This window comes from Podarcis bocagei (assembly GCF_964188305.1).
Source record: "Podarcis bocagei genome assembly, chromosome: 8".
Lineage (NCBI taxonomy): Eukaryota > Metazoa > Chordata > Lepidosauria > Squamata > Lacertidae > Podarcis > Podarcis bocagei.
The window spans coordinates 11,302,184-11,324,065 of record NC_138133.1 but is presented as its reverse complement, the minus strand read 5'-3'; the positions used below and the strand labels follow the sequence as shown (position 1 = coordinate 11,324,065).

The 21,882-nt window shown below is 44.5% G+C and overlaps 1 protein-coding gene across 2 annotated transcripts in view; it reads left to right on the top strand.

Annotated features, from left to right (window-relative positions):
• The first annotated feature begins 3,282 nt into the window (after nucleotides 1-3,282).
• Nucleotides 3,283-21,882, top strand: part of CTNNAL1 (catenin alpha like 1) — a 57,803-nt gene continuing 39,203 nt past the window's right edge. For both annotated transcript variants that reach the window (XM_081206242.1, XM_081206243.1), the window contains exon 1: nucleotides 3,283-3,822. In XM_081206242.1, coding sequence (XP_081062368.1) covers nucleotides 3,298-3,822 — 525 coding nt within the window. In that variant the 5' untranslated portion in view covers nucleotides 3,283-3,297. The remainder of the gene's footprint in view (nucleotides 3,823-21,882) is intronic.

The following is a 21,882-nucleotide window of genomic DNA, read 5'->3' as shown; positions in this document are numbered from 1 at the left end:
AATAAAAATTTAATAGTAGCTGCAGCAGCTGTTATTATTTCAGAACAATTCACCCCCATAAAATGTTCTCGATGGACCTGATCCTAAGGCTGCTGCCCTATGCACACTTACCTGTGAGAAAGGCCCATTGAATAATCAGATCAGATGGGTAATTTTGGGTGCCACCAAGGTTGTTGCTCTGTTAGATGTGGTTGACACGACTGCTTCCAACATCCCTCCCCACTAGTTCGTCTGCTCTGAGCCGCCACTGCATCCTTGCAGTACTATCCAGCAGAGCTGTTCTGTGTCGTTCAACTTTTCTTCATGTTGGGGAGATGTTCAGGAAATCCTGGTCCTGTAGGTAGGGTTGCACTCCACAGAATTAAGGAGGCAGATGGGTATTTAGTGTTCCTATATGACCTGCTGACCTTGCCCTTGGAAGCCCAAGTAGTCCCTGTAACACAAGACACTTTTCACCCTGGTATCATCTTGTTTGGATTACAGTGGTACCTCGGGTTACAGACGCTTCAGGTTACAGACTCCGCTAACCCAGAAATAGTACCTCGGGTTAAGAACTTTACTTCAGGGTGAGAACAGAAATCGCGGCGGTGGCAGCAGCGGGAGGTCCCATTAGCTAAAGTGGTACCTCAGGTTAAGAACAGTTTCAGGTTAAGAACGGACCTCCAGAATGAATTAAGTTATTAACCCGAGGTACCACTGTACTCAATGCTTTATGCTTGCAGCTACCTCTGAAATCTGCCTTGGAAGTCAGCACCTGAATTCCAGACTAGGACAAGGCATAGGGAACACATTTCACCAATTTTTAAAGAACTCCACCAGATACCTGTCCATTTTTAAATACATTTCAAACATCTGGTTTTAAGACCTTTCAAGACCTGAAAGGGAGCCAGTTGTGTGAAAGACCATTGTTTCCCGTTGTGAATCAAGCCTTAGCTATTAAGATTATCCTCAGAGGCCCTTCTTTGCAGCAGTGACTGCAAAGAACTAACAGTAGAGAGCTTTTCCACTTGATAATACCTTTCTACAAAGGTGTACCTGCCACTGACTGACTGTCAATTGTTGTTGTTTTGGTACCTGGTGAAAACTTTTATATTTATCCATTTCATTGAAAATTTACCTGCTCTACTGCTGTCTTCTGTTCTGCTCTGTAGTTTTATTGTACTTTTTTATTGCTTTACTTTTTTATGTTATCTGCTTTGGGAGCCTCACTGGTCAAAAAGAAAAAGAGCAAATATATTCAATGAATGAATGAATCCATGTCACGAACATTAAGATGCCAAATAGCACACAGCCTGCCATTTCAGCGGCTGCATTGATGAGGCTCATGTTGAACTCCTAAGTGTCATACCATGTTATAGGACAGCTATGTTTTTCGAATCAGTCTGTGACAAAAGGCATACAAATGCTCTCTGCATTAAATCAGCACAGGACAGGCCATTGGAGAGGAAATTACTGCAGTATACAGCATGAGGAAAAGAACCAACAGCACTAGGTAGAGGTGCTTTGGCAATTTTCCTTGGTATGAAAACAGGAGTGTCACAAGCAGTGTTCGAAACTCCCATTGTTCTAGGCGCGTTTTGCGACACGGAATTTCATAGCGCGAGCCGTTTCTGAGCTCTGGGTGCAGTACTGTGCCTAAGATTTCAGATTAAAACTGCAGAGTGGAAGAAAAGGGTACCTTTTTCTGCCTCCCCGCTTCCAGCTCCTCTCTAAAGACTGGAGAAGAGACCCTCTTAAGAATATTAGCGGGGGGGGGGAGGCAGGGGAAGCATGGCTTTGTTTTTTGCAGTCTTCAGATGAGGACTAGACGATGTGAAAAATGAATATAGGATTTTAGCTGCAGTTCATTCATTTTCAGCTTTGCATTCTTGTTATTAAAAAAGCATGCCTAGACATTCTGTTGTTGCACCCATAACCTAGGTTTAAGGTGCCATTTAGCTCCTAGTGTTCATTAAACCTAGGTTTAAGGTGCCATTTAGCTCCTACCCTAGGGTATGATACCATTACTCAGAATCCACCACATAGTTCAGGATGATTAAACCCACTAGATTGTGGCCACTATAAACTTAACAAAGAGAACTTGCTGAAAGTAAAAGCTGTTCGAGAGTGGTGGACTCTTCTTCCTTGGAGGTTATTAAGCAGTGTTTGGATGGTAATCTACCATGTATGATTTAGTTGAGATTCCTGCATTTCAGAGGGTTGGGCTAGATGTCCCTTCCAACACTGCAATTCTAGGATTCTACAATTTTACGATTGTGAGGGGGAAACAGGAGAGAGACCCTGTGTGTCACCCAGCTCTCCTTGGAAGAAGTTGGGATAAAAATACTGCATAAGATTTATCTTCCATCTCAATCGTACATACAGAAATAGTCACACTAGTGTTTTTACAGCAAAACTGCAGAGTCCTTGGAGGCTAACAAATGTATGATGGTATTTAATCCACTAATTAAGTGGATTGTAATCCACTTAATTAAATGCATAAAGTGTTAATCCTGAGTTGCAGGTACATGGTTAGAGGGAGGGATTGTAAGAAGTTAGAAGGAAATTAAATGCAGCAAAGTAACAGACACTTATGATCAGTGCTTTTTTCTTTAAAAAAAAATGTTTAGGGGTACTCTCATTTTCCCACTCATATTGAAATACTGCCCCTCAATGAGGCCAAACTTAGATTCACAAAATGTTTTGGGGTATGCATAACCCTACGTACCCCCAGAAAAAAGCACTGCATATTATGATGGACGTAACCCTAAACTACGGAAATTCACAAAGCAGTTGGCTTGATGGCAGACATCCTGGCACTGCTAAATCAAGCAACAATACATAGAAATCCCTTGTGTGACTTCAATCCACAAGTGATAGCATTGGAATTCTTGATGCATTGTTATCAAGCAGGTTTCACTTGACAGCCTCCCTTTGAAGCGGATTTGCTCCAGGATGGCTACTTTTAAGTTTACTGAGTATTCGCCAGATAGATCTGATGAAGTTAAAGACACAAAAACCTCATGACATAACAAATGAGCTCGTTTTTAAGGTGCCACAAGGCTCTTTGCAGTTAGGCACCCATCTAACCCGTGTTAAAAGCTAATGATCTCCACGTCTGACAAGGCAGTTTTGGGTGGATCAAAACTGGCCTTGCCAGATTATATACATTTCCCCCCTTTTTTCCCTCATGGACCAACACGACCGGCTTACTTTGCTTTTGGGGGGGCCCAACGGCAGAAGAAGAAGAAACTGAATGTAATGTTTACACTGCCATCTTGACGACTCGCCAGTGTGCGAACTAAAACTGAAGGGAAAATGAGTAATGGAAGTGCCCCAAAGGGAGAAGAAGCCCTTGCCCGTGGCGACGATTCGCTCGCTCGCGCGCAAATAACCAGCACTACCAGTCGTCGGGATGCGATGACACGCGTGTGTGGCCGAAAACTGGGCGGGCTGGAGGGCGGGGGCACCGGGGCTTTTCGGCTGGAGAGGAGTTATATGCGCTGCGAGGAAGAGGGGGTACCTCCAGCTCGGCGGCTGCCATTTCCCAGGGCAGAAGGCGGGAAGGCGATGAGGAGGAGACAGGGGAGGAGCGCGCCGGAGCCGGAGAGCTCCAGCCGCCGCCGACACCTCCTGCTCCTCCTCTCCCAGGCGGGAGAGCCGACGAGGAGCGAGCTGCGCGGCTCCGGAGCAATGGCCGCGTTCCCCGGCGGCAGCGGAGTGTCGTGGCCGCGCTCGCCGCCCGGCGCGGCTCTCGCCACGGCTTTGGGATGGGAGCCGCTGCCGGGGCTGCAGATCCGCTCGCGCTCCGTGGAGCAGACGCTGGTGCCGCTCGTGGCGCAGGTAGCAAGCTACTCGCGGGCGGGCGGGCGGGCGCTCCGTCCTTTCTGCCGGGATCCCCTCTCGCTGCTTTCCTCCTCAACCCCCCACCCCACCCCCGATCCTGATTTGATACGAATGCAATCCGGAGCCGCTCCGCATCGGGGCCGCCTCCCCCAGGGCGGGCTTTGCGCGCGCAGAAGTCCCCGTTTCTACTTTCGCCCGCTGCTTAGCCATCGCTTTCCTGGGTAGAGTTTTAAGGTGTTGGGGGTTTGGTGGTGGTGTTTTGTTTTTTGGAGGGAGGGTGTTTGCATAAAGCTTGCATAAATGCATGCCTTGCTTGCAAAAACCCTCCCGATTTCCCCCTTTTCCCCTCCCGGCCAAGAAACTGCAAAGAGAGCGATTCGGAACATCGGTTTGTCCGCACGGGAGCCGCTCGGCTAAATCGAGACCCTTTTTTAAAATAAATAAATAAATAAATAAATAAATGAAGGCGCCCCCCCCCCCCTTAACAACATCCGACTGAAAGAGTTTTGTGCTCAGCGGGGGAAACCTTTTGGATTCCCAGCCCGGCCTTTGTTGTGCTTTTTCTTTGTGTTTTCCGCTTTCCTGGGGCCCAGGACTTCGTTAGATCCATCGCTAGCTGTGCAGGACTTTAAAAAAAGAGAGAGTTTCGACTAACTTCCGGAGGATTAGCAGCGGCGTTCAGCGCAGCCTTGCACTTCGTCGCGAAGTTTTTGCACGACCGGTTGTGTATGTGTGTGCTTTAGAGTTAATATTGCATGGCTATGTTACCTTATCCGAGAACGATGTGCAGCACGTATCCCTTGTAGGCTCCCTGCAAGGCTGCAGGGCAGGAATTTCAGCAAGGACAAATGCGGTGCACGAGCCACTTCAGCGCCCAAGTGCTCCACAAATAGTGCCATAGAACTTCCGTAGGTGTATTTACTCCCATGCGCTTTACCGCAATGGCTCCAGATTAAGGAATGCCGTGCTTTATTTTAAGTTAGGACCAAGTTCTTCAACAGAGGAAGGGTGTATGAGCAAGCCGTTACCCCCTACTTAAAACAAGTGCGTCTGAAAAGAGCAAAACTTATTACCGAGTAAAAGTATGCACTAAGAAATTCACTTGCACGATAACAATGGAAAAGGAGGAGGAGCTGTACAAAAGGCATCATCTTGTTCTTGTGCTGTGGAAATGTTCTGTTGAGCACCCTGGTGGGTTGTGTCCAGTGGTATCAACCTTAGAAAACAGCTAGGTCTGCTTACTGCGGACCAATCCCTTTCCTGCTAGTCCACTTGAGCAGGAGAGGATTGTTAAACCGTACCATTAATTTTGTAGAATGTTATGTCTGTGGGTGTGCAGGGAATTTCAAATATCTCACTTTGGCAGCCAGAAAGAGTGGGAAATTGGAGCAAAACAGTAACGGAACCATACTTGGAAACATCATTTTTGACATTCTTTGTGAATGTATTGCTTTTAAAAGCTGTGCACATAAGAGACTGCTGACAACGTTGTAACTAATCAATGCTTAGGAAATGAACAGTATAGGATTGCATTGTACATGGTTTGTTGCGAACAAAGTTACTCAGAGTGATGCTTGCTCTGCTGCTTTGTAAACTGGAGTGTTATCAAGTTCTGCCTAAATTTGCTTAGTTTTGACCATTGGCCATCATGGCTGGGGTCAAAAATATCTGCGGGGCAACCAGTTTGGTAAATACAGGTTTATTGTTTAGAAAAGAAGCCCACTAAGCCCACAAAATTACTAGCCCATATATTTTTTTAACTGTCCTCTCTGCCCATACAAATTCCCGTTACTAATTTGTGGCTCATTACCACGAGAATTACCGTGCCAACTTGCTTTGAAAAGCTACCGTACTTTGCTTGATCATCTGATGGTGAGACTCAATTTCCATAGGCAACCATGCGGCAGGAATATTGGGTGCTATCCAACCAGCCCTTTAGTGCGAATATTTCTGCTTGCACAATGTCATTTCCCTGTGTCCTCTTCCTACATGCACTCTAAATCCTACCCAAATCTGCTCTGGAGGGGGTGGGTGGCAGAAAACCAGAACAGATGTGGGGGCAGTTCCCCTGTGGAAGCCGAAATCCTTGCGCTGACAGAACAAGTCAGTAGAATCCCATCCATTGAAACCATTGACATTGTGCAATGTGGTCTGCAGTGTGAAGTTACAGCCTAGGTTGGTGAGAATGGAGGGAAACAATCCAATAGTTGTGAGGCTGACCTTAAAAAAAAAGGTAGGACAGCTGGAAATAACAGAAACAAAGTATATGCAAAACCCAACTTTAGGAGAGAATCCCTTTAGTCTTGTTTCTAAGTATAGTGGTACCTCAGGTTAGGTACTTAATTCATTCCGGAGTTTTGTACTTAACCTGAAACTGTTCTAAACCTGAAGCACCACTTTAGCTAAACCTGAAGCACCTCCTGCTGCCACCGCACCGCCGGAGCACAATTTCTGTTCTCATCCTGAAGCAAAGTTCTTAATCCGAGGTAATATTTCTGAGTCTGTAACCTGAAGCCTATGTAACCCGAGGTACCACAGTATTACCTTAGTTTGTAAGTTTTAAACAGCTGGAAGCTGTAATTCTAAGTATTTCTGAGTAAATAAGCACAGGATTGAGTTACATGCAAACCTTTCCCAGTAATTCCCATAAAGTTAAAAATAGTTTAAATTGGGGTGGTAAACTTGTGACCCTCTGGAAGTTGTTGGGCTCCTACTTCCCTCAGCCCCAACCATCATGGCTAATGATCAGGGGCGATGAGAATTGCAGTTCAGCAACCTTTTTCCATCCCTGGCTTAAAGTATACACTAGTTAGATGTGTATTGATGCGCAGGCAGCCACTCACAGAATTCCAGACCCAATAATGGGCCAAATAGATCTTTTACCATGCATTGGACCAAAACTTTTTGTTCTGAAAACTTTGGAATACTTAAAGTAAAGGTAAAGGGACCCCTGACCATTCGGTCCAGTTGTGACCGACTCTGGGGTTGTGGCGCTCATCTCGCTTTATTGGCCGAGGGAGCTGGCGTACAGCTTCCAGGTCAAGTGGCCAGCATGACTAAGCCGCTTCTGGTGAACCAGAGCAGCGCACGGAAACGCCATTTACCTTCCTGCCGGAGCGGTACCTATTTATCTGCTTGCACTTTGATGTGCTTTCGAACTGCTAGGTTGGCAGGAGCAGGGACCGAGCAACGGGAGCTCACCCCGTTGCGGGGATTTGAACCGCCGACCTTGTGATCGGCAAGTCCTAGGCTCTGTGGTTTAACCCACAGCGCCACCCACGTCCCTGGAATACTTAGCCAAGATTAAATGAGTAGCATATACAGGTGGCGACCAATTGTTCAGGCGCGTCCAATTGATGTGCGGCAGCCTCCCTGTGGAAATGGGGAGTTGCCTGTACACCATGCTTACTGGCAGCTCAAGTTTGGACTGAACTGAAATGCTCCCTTTCCCTAATGTGCATATCCTCTTTTTTGTCACAACAAAGCCAAATAGGAGTGAGAACAATGCTTCTTGCACATAGTTTGCTATCTTGTGGGGAGGAAATGGTGTCTTGTGACAGTGCGAGACACCGTGCCTATGAACAAATTAGTCTTGTGGCACCCTAAAGACTAACAAATGTATTATGGCATTAGTTTTCATGGACACAAGACCACTTTCTCGATGAGGGCAGCAAATGGAGGTGGCAGTAACAAAAGATGATTGGGGAGTTTTGAAGCTTCATTAATGTTTGGAAAGTTGACCTGGGAATTTTTGACTCTACTTAGAGGTCAGGCACTTTGATGGAGCAGTAGAGTTGTGGGTCTATGAATTTAGTACAGGACCTAAGATGGCTCACAGCATGAATGAAAACAGACACAACTAAACCACACTAATCAATGTAAATATTTTAAAAACTCTATCGGACAATGTTTCTCTGTCCTCCTGTTCCAGCTACTCCATTCTGTTCCACTAGTTGTCATGTTTTTGTCTCCTCCCACTCACTTAACATTTCGTGTCATCGAGTAATTATGGGCTACCTTGAGTCTCTCTGTATTTCTCTTGTGTATTGGTAGTGCAGTTTGGCTACAAAAACATAGAAGAAGACTCTAGTTTGCATTAGTACATAGAGTGGCAAAGCACAGTCTAGAAGCACATACCCGGGAGTTAGTTCCGTTGAACTTAGTTGGATTCACTTCTGAGGAAACGTGCAGCATCAGGTGGTTCTTGCTGAGCTTTATATGGTAGCAATGAATAATATTTATATGAGATTTCGCCTGCTATTGCTATTGATTTTGGTTAGTGTCCTGTTTAAACTGGCTTGATCACATTCATTTCTCTTGGAGGGAAAGTGTTTAAATGCAGGTAGGATGTCTTAAGTGAGTTGTGGTTTGTGGTGCAGTTGTGGCATCCCCAAATCACTTACTCGAGAAAAACCCACAGAAATATGCTTAGTGACTGGGCCAAGAATAGGCAAGAGAGATGATCTGTAGCCGCAATGCAGAATCAACTTTCTCATCATCCCTGGGCTGAACTCTTGTTGGTCCATGTGATATGAAGAGTCAAGCACTTGCCATAGTGAGTCATTTGTAGTTGCCCACAGGAATATATTCTTCCACCTTTCTTACTTAGGGTAGTGTTGTGGCATCAGGAATAGCTTCAGATCTAATGAGACTGTGCAATTTAGGGAGCTGTTGTTGTTGTTTAGTCGTTTAGTCATGTCTGACTCTTTGTGACCCCATGGACCAGAGCACACCAGGCACTCCTGTCTTCCACTGCCTCCCGCAGTTTGGTTAAACTCATGCTGGTAGCTTCGAGAACACTGTCCAACCATCTCATCCTCTGTCGTCCCCTTCTCCTTATGCCCTCAATCTTTCCCAACGTCAGGGTCTTTTCCAGGGAGTCTTCTCTTCTCATGAGGTAGCCAAAGTATTGGAGCCTCAGCTTCACGATCTGTCCTTCCAGTGAGCACTCAGGGCTGATTTCCTACCTCATACCAAACATGGTCCATTTAGCCTAGTATTGTCTGTCCTGACTGATTGCAGCTCCGCAGGGTCCCAGGAAGAGAGAAGATTTTCCATGACCTGCTACTGGATCCTTTTTTAAAACTGATGATTGAACCTGAGAGCCAGTGTGGTGTAGTGGTTAAGAGCGGTAGTCTCGTAATCTGGGGAACCGGGTTCGCGTCTCCGCTCCTCCACATGCATTCCTGGGTGACCTTGGGCCAGTCACACTTCTCTGAAGTCTCTCAGCATCACTCACCTCACAGAGTGTTTGTTGTGGGGGAGGAAGGGAAAGGAGAATGTTAGCCGCTTTGAGACTCCTTAAAAGGGAGTGAAAGCAGGATATCAAATCCAAACTCTTCTTCTTCTTCTTCTGAGACTTTCTGCATGTGAAGCATGGGTTCAAGCACTTAGCTGGGCCCAGTGTCTCCCAGATACCTAGCTGTCTTTGATTGAAGTGGCAAGGCTGACTGCTTTCAGCTCAAAATCTTTCCCCAACTTATTTGTCACTGTTAGATATATAACAGTGTGTAGAATATTTTTCTCCCTCCACATCCAGGTGCTCCTCAATATGTTCAAAATCTACCATTTTCTTACAGAATATGTTGTTAAAGACCTTATGTGCATCCTGGTCCTCTTTTGTCTAAGTTACAGTGTCAGCCCTCCTGCCTGTTATATCTGCTCCTAGATCTTTTCACAATATCACCGTTGTCATATTACTTCCCCTCCGTCTGTTGCTGTGATCCTATCTCGTGCTTTGACTCTTGTTGCTGGCTTTTAATCCTTGGCTGCATCAGCTTCAAGTTTCTAGTCTTACCTTTAAGAATTTCCATTAGTAGATCTCTTCTCCCATCTCCACTTATTCCAAGGTATTTCCTCTGGAAATGACATAACTGCGGGATCTCCATCAAGTTTAGAATATGGTAGAATACGATCTTGGCAATATCAGCTGCCATGGGTACATTAACACAACTTGATTCCTTTGCTGTGGTGATTATTTCTTACAAGCTATAATCAAAATCAGGGCTACAGTGCTAATTTTTCAAGGCATCTACCAGTTTGGGCATGAGAGGTTGAAAGGTCAGATATTCTAGGTGGAAACATTTCCACTAATGTATTTTTCAGTGGAAAGAAAAATCTCATTTCTAAAACTGCATTGTTTCACAGCTTTTATTGGAATATAATTGGATACAGTACCAGTAAGATTGGGCCATTTCAAAGTTGTACTTTAACTTGTTTCAGGTCACTATCCCTAGGAAGCAATTATGCATAGCTCTTTGGGTATGCTAAAATTACTACGTTAATAGCTTTCAGTGCCTTAATGTTATTCCCCCACCCCCAAATTCAAACATTGCAAAGGAAGTATATGCTATTGAGCTGTCATGCATTTGGATATTCTTGGATATAAATATTCCAATAAAAAAAAATTCCAAGCAAAGAATTGAATTGTTTGAATATATTCAAATAATAACTTCCAAGTAATAATTTTCAAGTAAAGCATTGAATTAAATTAGACTAAGTGCACTTTATGAATTTCCTCCCTATAATCAGATATTGCAGTTTAACTACTTTTGATAGGTAGAAGGGCTTTTGAGATCCATATACTGTACCTCATTACAGTGTACTTTTGCGTGTTTACTTACTACATGCATTACAACAAAAACATGCTGTACTGGATCACAGTTATATAGGGTATTCAGAAATGTTAAGATTTAAACATTTCCAGAAAAAACACACCCCACATCACTGGGACTCAGAATCATGTATTCCCACCATGTATAGGAAGTTAAATGTGACCCGAGATACATACATGCAGATGATTTCTGATTTGTTTGATTTTAACTTTCCCTTCTCCCCTTTCGGGAAGTGGAAGGTCTGTGTAAATTAGGCAAAATGCAGAACTGTGCATAGGATCTAGGACAGGGGTAGGCAACCTAAGGCCCATGGGCCACAAGTGGCCCACAGGGGTCGTTTAACCGGCCCCCAAGCTGCCCCCGAACCAAGCCGCCCACTCGGCGAGTCCCTGCGTGCTGCGCTAAACTGGCGCGGCGCGGGGACTCGCTTGCACGGTGCCGGAAATCGCGTCTGCGCATGCTCAGATCCTGAAAACCATGTCTTCGTAGACGCCGGAAATCGCGTCTGCACATGCTCATGTGCACGTGCGATCCAGCCCACAGAAGGATCTCTGCTGGAGTGAACTGACTCAGGCGAGGCAAACCTTGCCGACCCCTGACTAGGAGTTCAGGGTTCAAATCCCTACTTAGACCTGAAGCAGTCACTAACTCCCAGTACCACAAGGTTGTTGTTAGGATAAGAGGGGAGAAAGCCATGTACAGTGGTACCTCGGGTTAAGAACTTAATTCGTTCTGGTGGTCTGTTCTTAACCTGAAACTGTTCTTAACCTGAAGCATCACTTTAGCTAATGGGGCCTCCTGCTGCTGCCACGCCGCCGGAGCACGATTTCTGTTCTCATCCTGAAGCAAAGTTCTTAACCCGAGGTACTATTTCTGGGTTAGCAGAGTCTGTAACCTGAAGCGTATGTAACCCGAGGTACCACTGTATAACCTTGGGCTTCTTGCAGGAGAGGTAGGTTTGAATAAATGCGGTGAAATAAAAGCTCCCATGTTCCTTCCTTCTGGGTGGAAGTTGTTTGCAGTTGAGCCTTGCAGCTGCAATTGCCTAGGATGGGGTTTTATCCCCTGGAAAAGAAAGCATTCTTGCAAGGTGTGGAGCTTCTGTTCACCTTAGGTTCCTACCTTATTGCAACCACAGGAATCCTCTTGTTGTTGATGGAGAGACAATCCCTGTCCCTGGGGGTAGTTTACAATGAACATTCCAAAGTATCAGTTACCCTTTCTAGGTATGCAAGAGCAATGTAGAGCAAGAGGAATGTAGGAGAAACAGGAGATTTTACTGGGATCGGGGAGGGGAGGTTGCCTTGTCAGGTAGGTACAGGTTTTGTTGAGGTTTCTTTTTTCCTGGTATGATACAGTAGAGGAATTTAGCAAGTGGACTTAGCAATAATTGCTTTATTGTTAAAGAACCATACCTGAATCATTCTTTTGTCTGAATGGGGTTATTAGATGAACCAGTAGTTATAAGTAGCATTAATCATGAGTTCGGTAAAACAAAGCTACTACAGAAACACAACAGGACATGAGGTTAAATGCTGGCAGCCTGCTTCTTGCAAAGCGGGGGCGGGGGGGGGGGGAGAAAGGAGGTCTGCAGAACAAGGCCACCTGGAGACACAGCCAAACCGGATACAGAAAAGGAGGCTGCTTCTCACAGCTGATAGTGATGGTGTAAACTGAAGTTTGAAAGCAGATGAGGAGTGTGCATTCCCTTGCTCTCAGTAAATAATATATTATAATAATAATAATAATAATTATTATTATTATTATTATTATTATTATTATTATTATTATTTATTTATTTATTTATTTATACCCCGCCCATCTGGCTGAGTTTCCCCAGCCACTCTGGGCGGCTCCCAATCAAGTGTTAAAAACAGTACAGCGTTAAATATTAAAAACTTCCCTGAACAGGGCTGCCTTCACATGTCTTTTAAAGATAGGATAGCTGCTTATTTCCTTCACATCTGAAGTGAGGGTGTTCCACAGGGTGGGCGCCACTACCGAGAAGGCCCTCTGTCTGGTTCCCTGCAACCTTCTCACAATGAGGGAACCGCCAGAAGGCCCTCGGCGCTGGATCTCAGTGTCCGGGCTGAACAATGGGGGTGGAGACGCTCCTTCAGGTATACAGGACCGAAGCCGTTTAGGGCTTTAAAGGTCAGCACCAACACTTTGAATTGTGCTCGGAAACATACTGGGAGCCAATGCAGATCTCTCAGAACCGGTGTTATGTGGCCCCGGCGGCCACTCCCAGTCACCAGTCTAGCTGCCGCACTCTGGATTAATTGCAGTTTCCGGGTCACCTTCAAAGGTAGCCCCACGTAGAGCGCATTGCAGTAGTCCAAGCGGGAGATAACTAGAGCATGCACCACTCTGGCGAGACAGTCCGTGGGCAGGTAGGGTCTTAACAGTGCTTTGTGCCTGTTTGACTAGGGGATGTTCTAGAAGCAAAGATCACCAGTGTCAATGATTCTTCAACATCAACTTTGTTGGACTGGTCATGTTGTGCGAATGCCTGATTATCGCCTTCCAGAGCAACTACTCTATTCCAAACTTAAAAATGGAAAGCGTAATGCTGGTGGTCAACAAAAGAGGTTCAAAGACCCTCTCAAGGCAAATCTTTAAAAATGTAGTATAAAGACCGACAACTGGGAAACACTGGCCTGTGAATGATTGGAGAAGAGCCTTTACCAAAGGTGTATTGGGTTTTGAAGATGCTTGAACTCAGGACGAAAGGGAGACATGCGCTAAGAGGAAGGCACGCTTGGCAAACCCTCACCTTGATCAACTCCCGCCCAGAAAGCTATGTCCCCACTGTAGAAGGACATGTGGATCCAGAATTGGCCTCCACAGTCACTTACGGACTCACTTTTAAAACCATGTTTATGGAAGACAATCTTACTTGGCTACGAATGATCGCCAAAGAAGAAATAAGAAGATATTGCACGTATTCTAGGGGTTGCCAGCTTGGTGCCTACAGACACATAATTCCCACAGAGGCCTTCCCTTCCTGGCACCCTCAGAGCTTGAAAGATCTGAAGTATTGGTCCTGCTGTTGTTTTTGAGTCAAAGAATATGAGTCCACCACCCAAACACATTCATCATTTGATAAATGCCAAGTTGTGTTATAATGTTTATGAGCAGCCATTGTAAATCAATTCCCACAGATGACTCGTATCTTTCAACTCATCCCAAACATTTTCTCTCACTTTTGATAATCTGGGTAACAGCAAACAGCTCTGTATCTTGAGTGGTTTGATGTTCCCCTTGCTGTGCTCTGCGCTTAGATTAACGGAGCACTTCCTCGATTTTTAACATAGACTTAATCTATCAGGTATGCAGCTAAGTAACAGATTTAACTCTTGGTTATATTAATACCACTTGAAGAACTCTAGACTCGTGAGGCTGTATGAGGAAAGAGACACTTGGTAATAGAATGTCAAGGGTCAGTATACTAAGATGCGGTTAAAAAAGAAGCGTTCAAAATCAGCATTATATATTCAGGGCGTTATTCATTAAAGTGAATGCCCTGGCCCCAAGATTCAGGCTAAATCATGGCAAAGTATGAAGTTTACTTCTGTGTGTGCGCGCAAGCACGAGGGAGAAAGAAAGAGAGACAATTTATGTTAGACTATAAATGATCTGTTAGACGTAGAATTGGAAATTTACATGTGCTATAATTATAAAGATGCCATTGTATTATAAAGATGCAAGCAGACTCTTTACAGTCTGCTTATTTGTTTAAATGGAGTGGTGATTTTCAAATTGCAATGTAGGGAAAAGCGAAATCATTTGGGAGTGGGGTCGTTTCCTCAGTTGGAGGATTAGTAATGGTGGACAAACTTTCTGAATTACAGTTTTGAAACTCTTTTCTTTATGAAATAGTGTGCAACTGCAGGATAGTGTTGAGTGGGTGGAGCTGTGGTCTAAATCACTGAGGTTGGCGGTTTGAATCCCCGTGACGGGGTGAGCTCCCGTTGCTCGGTCCCTGCTCCTGCCAACCTAGCAGTTCGAAAGCACGTCAGTGCAAGTAGATAAATAGGTACCGTTCTGGCGGGAAGGTAAACGGTGTTTCTGTGCACTCTGGTTTCCGTCACAGTGTCCCGTTGCACCAGAAGCGGTTTAGTCATGCTGGCAACATTATCCGGAAAGCTGTCTGTGGACAAACGCCGGCTCCCTCGGCCAGTAAAGCGAGATGAGCGCCGCAACCCCATAGTTGCCTTTGACTGGACTTAACCATCCAGCGGTCCTTTACCTTTTACCTTAGTGTTGAGTACCTTTGATTAGCAGCAAAACACGAGCGGTTGCCAGGAGTTTCTCTGCATTTTGCAGATAAACTGTTCAGAACCTGAGGCAGTCTGAGTACATTTTATGGGAGTTCTGACCCCCCACAGGGGCCTGTAAATGGGAAATACCTGAATTGGGGTTGCATGTTTGGATTGAATATGAAGCACTGGCTGAGCAAAGGGATTGGAGAGCTAATACGGTGTGGTGTGGTGTGTCTTTGGCTGGATTTAAATTTCCAATCCTCCATCATGTTTGTGGGTGACCTCAGCCCAGCCTCCCCCAACCTGCTGCCCTCCAGATGTTTTGAACTACAACTCCCATCAACCCCAGCACACCCATTGTACAGGAGCTGTAGTCCAAAATATCTGAAGGGTACCAGGTTCCAGTAGGCTGCCTTTGCCAGATCACATGCTCTCAGCCTAATCTGAGAATAATTGTGAGAATAAAAGAGGGGACCGTGTGTACCATAATAAATGCCATTTATAAGCAGGTTTTCATGTATAAATATATTTACGCCTTATAAAAAGAAAAGAAAAAATCTTTTTTCTCCCTGGCCTTGTATTTTTCATGAAAGTAACAAAATTTTGTCACAGCCCTGAAATAAATATGTCATTGGAATAGTTTTAGCTTCACTTCATGTGCAGCTGTGTTATGATTTAGACACAGTTGCTGTCGTTTTTTAAGAAAAGGGATATAAAGCAACTTCATGTGTAAACCAGTATCTGAGATCTGGTTGTTCTGAAATTCCCCCTTTTTGAAGACATTACATGATTTAGAGATATCACTGATCTATTCTCAGCTTTTAAAAACGTTTTGTTCCTAGCAGAGCCTGGGTTATTTAGCAGTTGGTCAGAAAACAGGCATTCTAGTTTGGTATCATTTCCTCCTGGGCGCATGTGATAAGCTCTTGTCTGCTGTTCCAGAAATGGGAAGAGCTATGTTCTGTGTCATAATTTTGGCTGAGTGCCTGGAGGGGCAATGAGTGGTCTGCATATGTGAGGTTTAATTCTGTAAACTACCTTAAAGTTGGTTTTATTATTCCCTGGTGAGTAGCGGGAGGCCTGGGCGTGAGAATGTGGAGCAGATGGTTTATTCTGCCTGCCCTGTGTGAAAGAAACATTTCCATCCCCTTTCTCTTGAGTGTATTGCTCTGCTTCTTCAACTTTGGCTGGTAGGAGATTTTCGAAGGATTTGGTTGATTTTGAGAAGCGGCTTTTGCCTCACGGCACAAACACACAATGGCTGAATAAGAGGCCAGAAATTTAGTATCAGTTACCAGGAGGGCATATAAACAAACAAACAAACACGACACTTTTATTTATGTTATGTACTGAGTTGAATAGGATCCAAAATGCAGCAGTCTGATTGGTCCTAGAACAAAAGGATTCAGAATGCAACAGCAGTCTGATTGGTCCAAGAACAATAGGATTCAGAATGCAGCAGTCTGATTGGTCCACAGGAGCCACCCAATCCAGCTCCAGGTGGAAGTGAATCCGCAACCTGATTGGCCTGATCCGCAACCCGGAATTAGCCAATCACGTGGGGCCCATTGTGTAAATAATGTATATAAAGCAGACACTCTGGGGGAACTTCCATTCCTCCTCACCACTATGAGCTGAATAAAGAGCACGAAATCCACTCTCGACTCCAAGTATATTTCAATTTACATGTCATTAGAATGGGAGACTCTTAATTTCAGGGTTCTGGGTTCGAGTCCCACTTTGGACCAAAGATTCCTGCATTCCAGGGAGTTGGACCAAATGACCCTCGTGCTCCCTTCAAACTCTATGATTCTGTGAACCGCAGGTGAAAGTGAACAAACTATACTGTGGACATTCAGTGGAGATACCCATAGGGTCGTAAATCCCAGAGCTTAAAATAGCCAGTTGCTTTGTTTTCCCTTTGCCATGTTTTGGACGCACCAGGGCTCTTCAAGAAAATGCATAATTCTGGGTTTCTTTTAGGATGAAGGTCTTTTGTTATGTGTTGCAGTGGCTGAATCAGGGGGACGGGGACCGGGGGGGGGGAGTTTCTGCTCCTAATTATCATCTTGCCTCCTGAGTTTAATTTTGTCGTTGTCTTTCCCCATTAGCTCTGCAGCTCAAGGCTTTGGCTGGCAACAGACTGTTTAACACACTTGTCAGTTTGAATGTTTCCTTTGGGCTTCCCAGAGTCGTGCTAATTTCGCTCTGTTGGCGGTTCTTAATTGTGTGAGCAGCGGCAGAACAACTGAAGAGTCACCCCTCGAATGTGCTCTCATCTGGCTGATACAGTGATGCACCCGTACAGCAGAATCGTTGCTAATGGTTGTGATAACTAAAAGCACTGATTAGCAAGTTCCATTCATCTCAAAAGAGAATTAGAAGAGTTTCTAATTAGGGTTGAAGTGTTTAGAGCTGGAGGTGAAATGTTTGAAATCAGGATGGGGCAACTTGAGCAACGCTGGCAGTGCAATCCTATATAGTCCTGTACTCAGAAGTAAGTCACGTTTAATTCAGTGGGGCTGTGGGCCTCTTGGGCTTGCCGGTCAGAAGGTCGGCAGTTCGAATCCCCGCAACCGGGTGAGGTCCCGTTGCTCTGTCCCAGCTTCTGCCAACCTAAGCAGTTTGAAAGCACACCAGTGCAAGTAGATAAATAGGCACCACTGTGTCGGGAAGGTAAATGGTGTTTCCATGCGCTCTGGTTTCCGTCATGGTGTTCCGTTGCACCAGAAGCAGTTTAGTCATGCTGGCCACTTGACATGGAAAGCTGTCTGTGGACAAAGCTGGCTCCCTCGGCCTGAAAGTGAGATGAGCGCCGCAACCCCATAGTCGCCTTTGACTGGACTTAGCTGTCCAGGGGTCCTTTACCTTTACTCCCACAGATAAGTGGGCATAGGATTGCAGTCTAAGAGTCCTGTCAGAAATGTATCCTGGGTAGAACCACAATAATGCGCTACTTTTTAGTCCCATAAAATTAATAAGCTGTGCTGTCACTGTCACAAACATTTTGTTTATTACGGTTCTCCCTTCAAGGACCTTGCAGTAGGCTGGTATGGCCTTCCATCTAGGAAGATCTTAAGGCCAGACCTGTTTAACTGCCTTCTAACCATTCTCCAAAACACAAGTATATCTTGTGGACTAGAAACTTCAGTAATTAAAAACCCCCCGATGTTTACATTCCTAGAAATGTTGGACTCCATAAACCACATGCTGCCTGCAGCTATATGAGATCATGCACAGGACGCAGGAGGCGTAAAGATCATTGCAAAAAAACAACCCTGAATTGGTCTGTAACAAATTTTAATAGCTTGCCTACTTGCTCTGAAACAAATGTTAACGTGGCCTAACTAGATATTTGTTGCAAAGAATAAGCGCTTTTTATTTTTTAAAAATAAAACCCATAAAGTTCAGTAGATTTTTTAATTTTTAATTTAATTTTATTTCTTTTGGTCTTTGGCTTATCGCCAAAGAGAATTTCCTCCTTGTCCCTGTGATCTGGGGCAGGGGTATTGAATAACGTGAAGATAAGTTAATTTGTGCCTGCACAGACTTGCCCACGCTTGAGAGGCAACCTAATTATTCTTGCTTGATTTTGGAAAGGTTCATTAAACCTTACCACGAACAAGATATCTCAGGGCAGCTGCTGTTGTATCTGACACCTTCCTGGATTTCTTAAAGCCTTCAGTTCATCTTTATGGTTTCGTGCTTCCTGTGGCGATGGAAGGACACACAGTTCTGTATCCCCATGTCCACTCTGCTGTACAATGTCATAAATGTTTGGTTGCTCCTCTCTCTCCTCTTTCTGTAATGTGAACACCAGCCACCAGCGCATGTCAACATTTGGCCTATTAGCAGTGCCATTCCTCAGCATGTTTACTCAGAGGTCGGCCCATTGAGTTCAGTGAGACTTACTCTCATTAAGAGTAAACCAAGAGCACAATCCATTGGGAAGCAATGCCATTGAAATCAATGGGAACAGAGCAGCACTGAATTCTTGGGCTGCCTCCATACATTTTAGTAGTGTTTGTTCAGGAGAGAAAGCCCGGGAATTGTGCTCTGAAGATCACAGCCTCCTCTCTTTCCTTATTTCTAGAAAGGAATTAGGCTTCCCACAATTTACTTCAGTGTAAGTTCAACCACAGAGCCTACGGCTTGCTGATCAGAAGGTCGGCGGTTCGAATCCCTGCGACGGGGTGAGCTCCCGTTGCTCGGTCCCTGCTCCTGCCAACCTAGCAGTTCAAAAGCACGTCAAAGTGCAAGTAGATAAATAGGTACCACTCAGGCTGGAAGGTAAATGGTGTTTCCGTGCACTGCTCTGATTCGCCAGAAGCGGCTTAGTCATGCTGGCCACATGATCAGGAAGCTGTATGCTGGCTCCCTTGGCCAGTAAAGTGAGATGAGCGCCGCAACCCCAGAGTTGTCCGCGACTGGACCTAATGGTCAGGGGTCCCTTTACCTTTACCTAAGTTCAACCAGCTTTTGTGTGTGTGTAAAATAAAGCCAGCTACATTTACTACAGGGATTGGCAACTATTTTTTGGTCAGTGGGCACCTTTGGAGTTTTGAGAAAGGGCCATTGGTGCGCACACTACATGGGGACATGTGCTCAGAAGAAGCAAGCACGAACTGAACAGGTAAAAAGCAACGTTCATTTGCACAGCAACTGATTGGGTGCAAGGAACCCACTGCAATGAAATCTAATTTACAATTAATATACATTTCAGATTTGCATTCTTCTGACAAGGCAGTGAATCTTTTTGCCATGATTGGGAAGTGGGAGTAGAGCTGCCTGTTGGAGGGAACCATATGTCATGAGCTGGGCCCTGAATTCCTAATGTTTACTGTTCATTTACTCTCCTTTCAACTTCTTCCCTCTTCTGAGATGCTTTGTGAAGTTGTGAATTCAGGACTTACTGCAGGTTTCCTTATGTAGGTAAGGAATCCCAGGTGAAATGTTTTCTGTTGAAAGACACTCCAAGCTAAACATGTGCTTGCAAGTGAATTGTGAAGTCAGGCCAACATGGTGTAATTTGACATAATTCTGTTTACATGTGACGTCCTGGCATGAAACTGAGATGAAGCAAAAGCCTGTGATTTTTAAGGGATTATTTTACTTATTTTTAACTCACTTTAAGCTTGGATTCAGCATTTGGTTATGCACATGTGGTTTTAAGAAGTTGTGTGTTTTTCTAGAACAGTCTATGTAAACTGGTATGCTGCTATTATTATTATTATTATTATTATTATTATTATTATTATTATTATTATTATTATTATTATTATTATAGGTTTGCCAGCAGGCTTCAGCCAAGTAAGCTTAAAGGTAGATCTCGTATTCAGAGGCAGTACACATCTAATTCCCAGATGATGGAGGCAAGACAGGAGTGAGATGAGCCTAAAGAGTGAGATGAGCATCACAACCCCACAGCCGTCCGTGACTGGACCTAACGGTCAGGGGTACCTTTACCTTATGAATGTGAAGGTTCCTGTGAGCTTCAGGAGACTAGTGGTTATCCAAGGATAGCTGATCACATAAACAACATATGAGGTTCTACCACTCTGTTGTCTCCTGCCAAAGAAAGAGGAGATTTATTTAAGAAAAACTTTTGCCTATTAGCGACAGCATGCGTAACAAATAAGCTACTGGAAACAAAACAAAAAAATGACACTGAAACATTGAGATAGAGATTATTAGAAGCCGTTAATTCATAATGAATATTCATCTGGAAATGTGTGAACTTTATTTGGTTTGCACCCATAAATGCTTTGCTTATGCTTTTATATACTGCTGGTTTCTAACACATAAAGTTATTTTAGCTTTTAGGTAATAAACGTAACCCATGGGTGCAAACATAAACAGAGATCAGGTGTTATTCTTGTTGCATTAAGCTAAAATATTGTGTTAGAAGGGTTCCAGTTATAGTTTTAATCCCAGGAGTGTAGCTCATGCAAGGGGTTTTTGTCTAGGAAATTGTGTGATACCTACATGCAGACTGTAGCATACAAGAGTTGTGCAGCCCTCTTTTTCACTGCCTTGGGAAGCCACGATTGCCTACGGCTCCCCAGAGTTTGTGTCACTTGCACACAAAATGTTTACACATTATTTTAATAGGGGAAAGGGGTTGACACATGAAGTAGCCCTTAGTTTTCAGGTGTAAAAAGCCACTGAATTGCTTTAATCACAGTACAGTGAGCTCACGCACATTTAACTTGTGCATATTTAGCTTTACACACTTGGCAAAAAAAATAAAATTAAAAGGGAGGCAGAAAGGGAAGCGGGCACCCGGAAGAAAAGACTTTGGCAATCCCACTCACTGTTGCACCTAATGTGTTTTGACCATACACAATTTTGGTGTGATCCCTGGAACGTAACCCCTGCGTAGGTTGAGGACTTCCTGTGCTTGAAAGACACATCATGTACAGTGGTGCCTCGCAAGACGAAATTAATTCGTTCCGCGAGTTTTTTCATCTAGCGAATTTTTCGTCTTGCGAAGCACGGTGTCGGAAAAGTTTTGGAAAAGCTTCAAAAATCGCCAAAAACCTCAAAAAAGGCTACCACACCGCGTTCTATGAGTTGCTCCTCGAAGTCAAGTCGCAACTGTATTAACGGTGTTAAGAGAAAGGAAACAAACTTGCAAAAAACGCAAGACGTTTTCGTCTTGCGAAGCAAGCCCATAGGGAAATTCGTCTTGCGAAGCAGCTCAAAAACCACAAAACCCTTTCGTCTAGCGGGTTTTCCGTCTTGCGAGGCATTCGTCTTGCGGGGCACCACTGTACATTCTGGAAGAATAGCTATGTTAGGCCCAGTTCATACATTTCCTGGGCCAATGATTCCCTTCACAAGGAGGAATAAGTGTATGTTCTCCCTAATGTCAAATGTCAAGTCTAAGTTGTGAAAACTGTGTGCATGTATGCCAGATCTTTTTTTGGGGGGTGAGGAGACATCATCTGAATTGGGCCTCCATATGGACCATCAACATCATGAATTATATTACTTGTGTTCTAGAGGCATAACTAGGCACCCTTGGCATGGAGCTGTATCAGCACATGCACCTGTTCCTTGTGCCCTTGGCAGTTGCTGGCTCTCTCTTGTCTTCCTTCAAGATTCTTGAGTGCTACTGTGCTTCTTGCGTCCTAAACAATGACCTAAACAACCCCTAGATGTGCCCCTGGTGATGC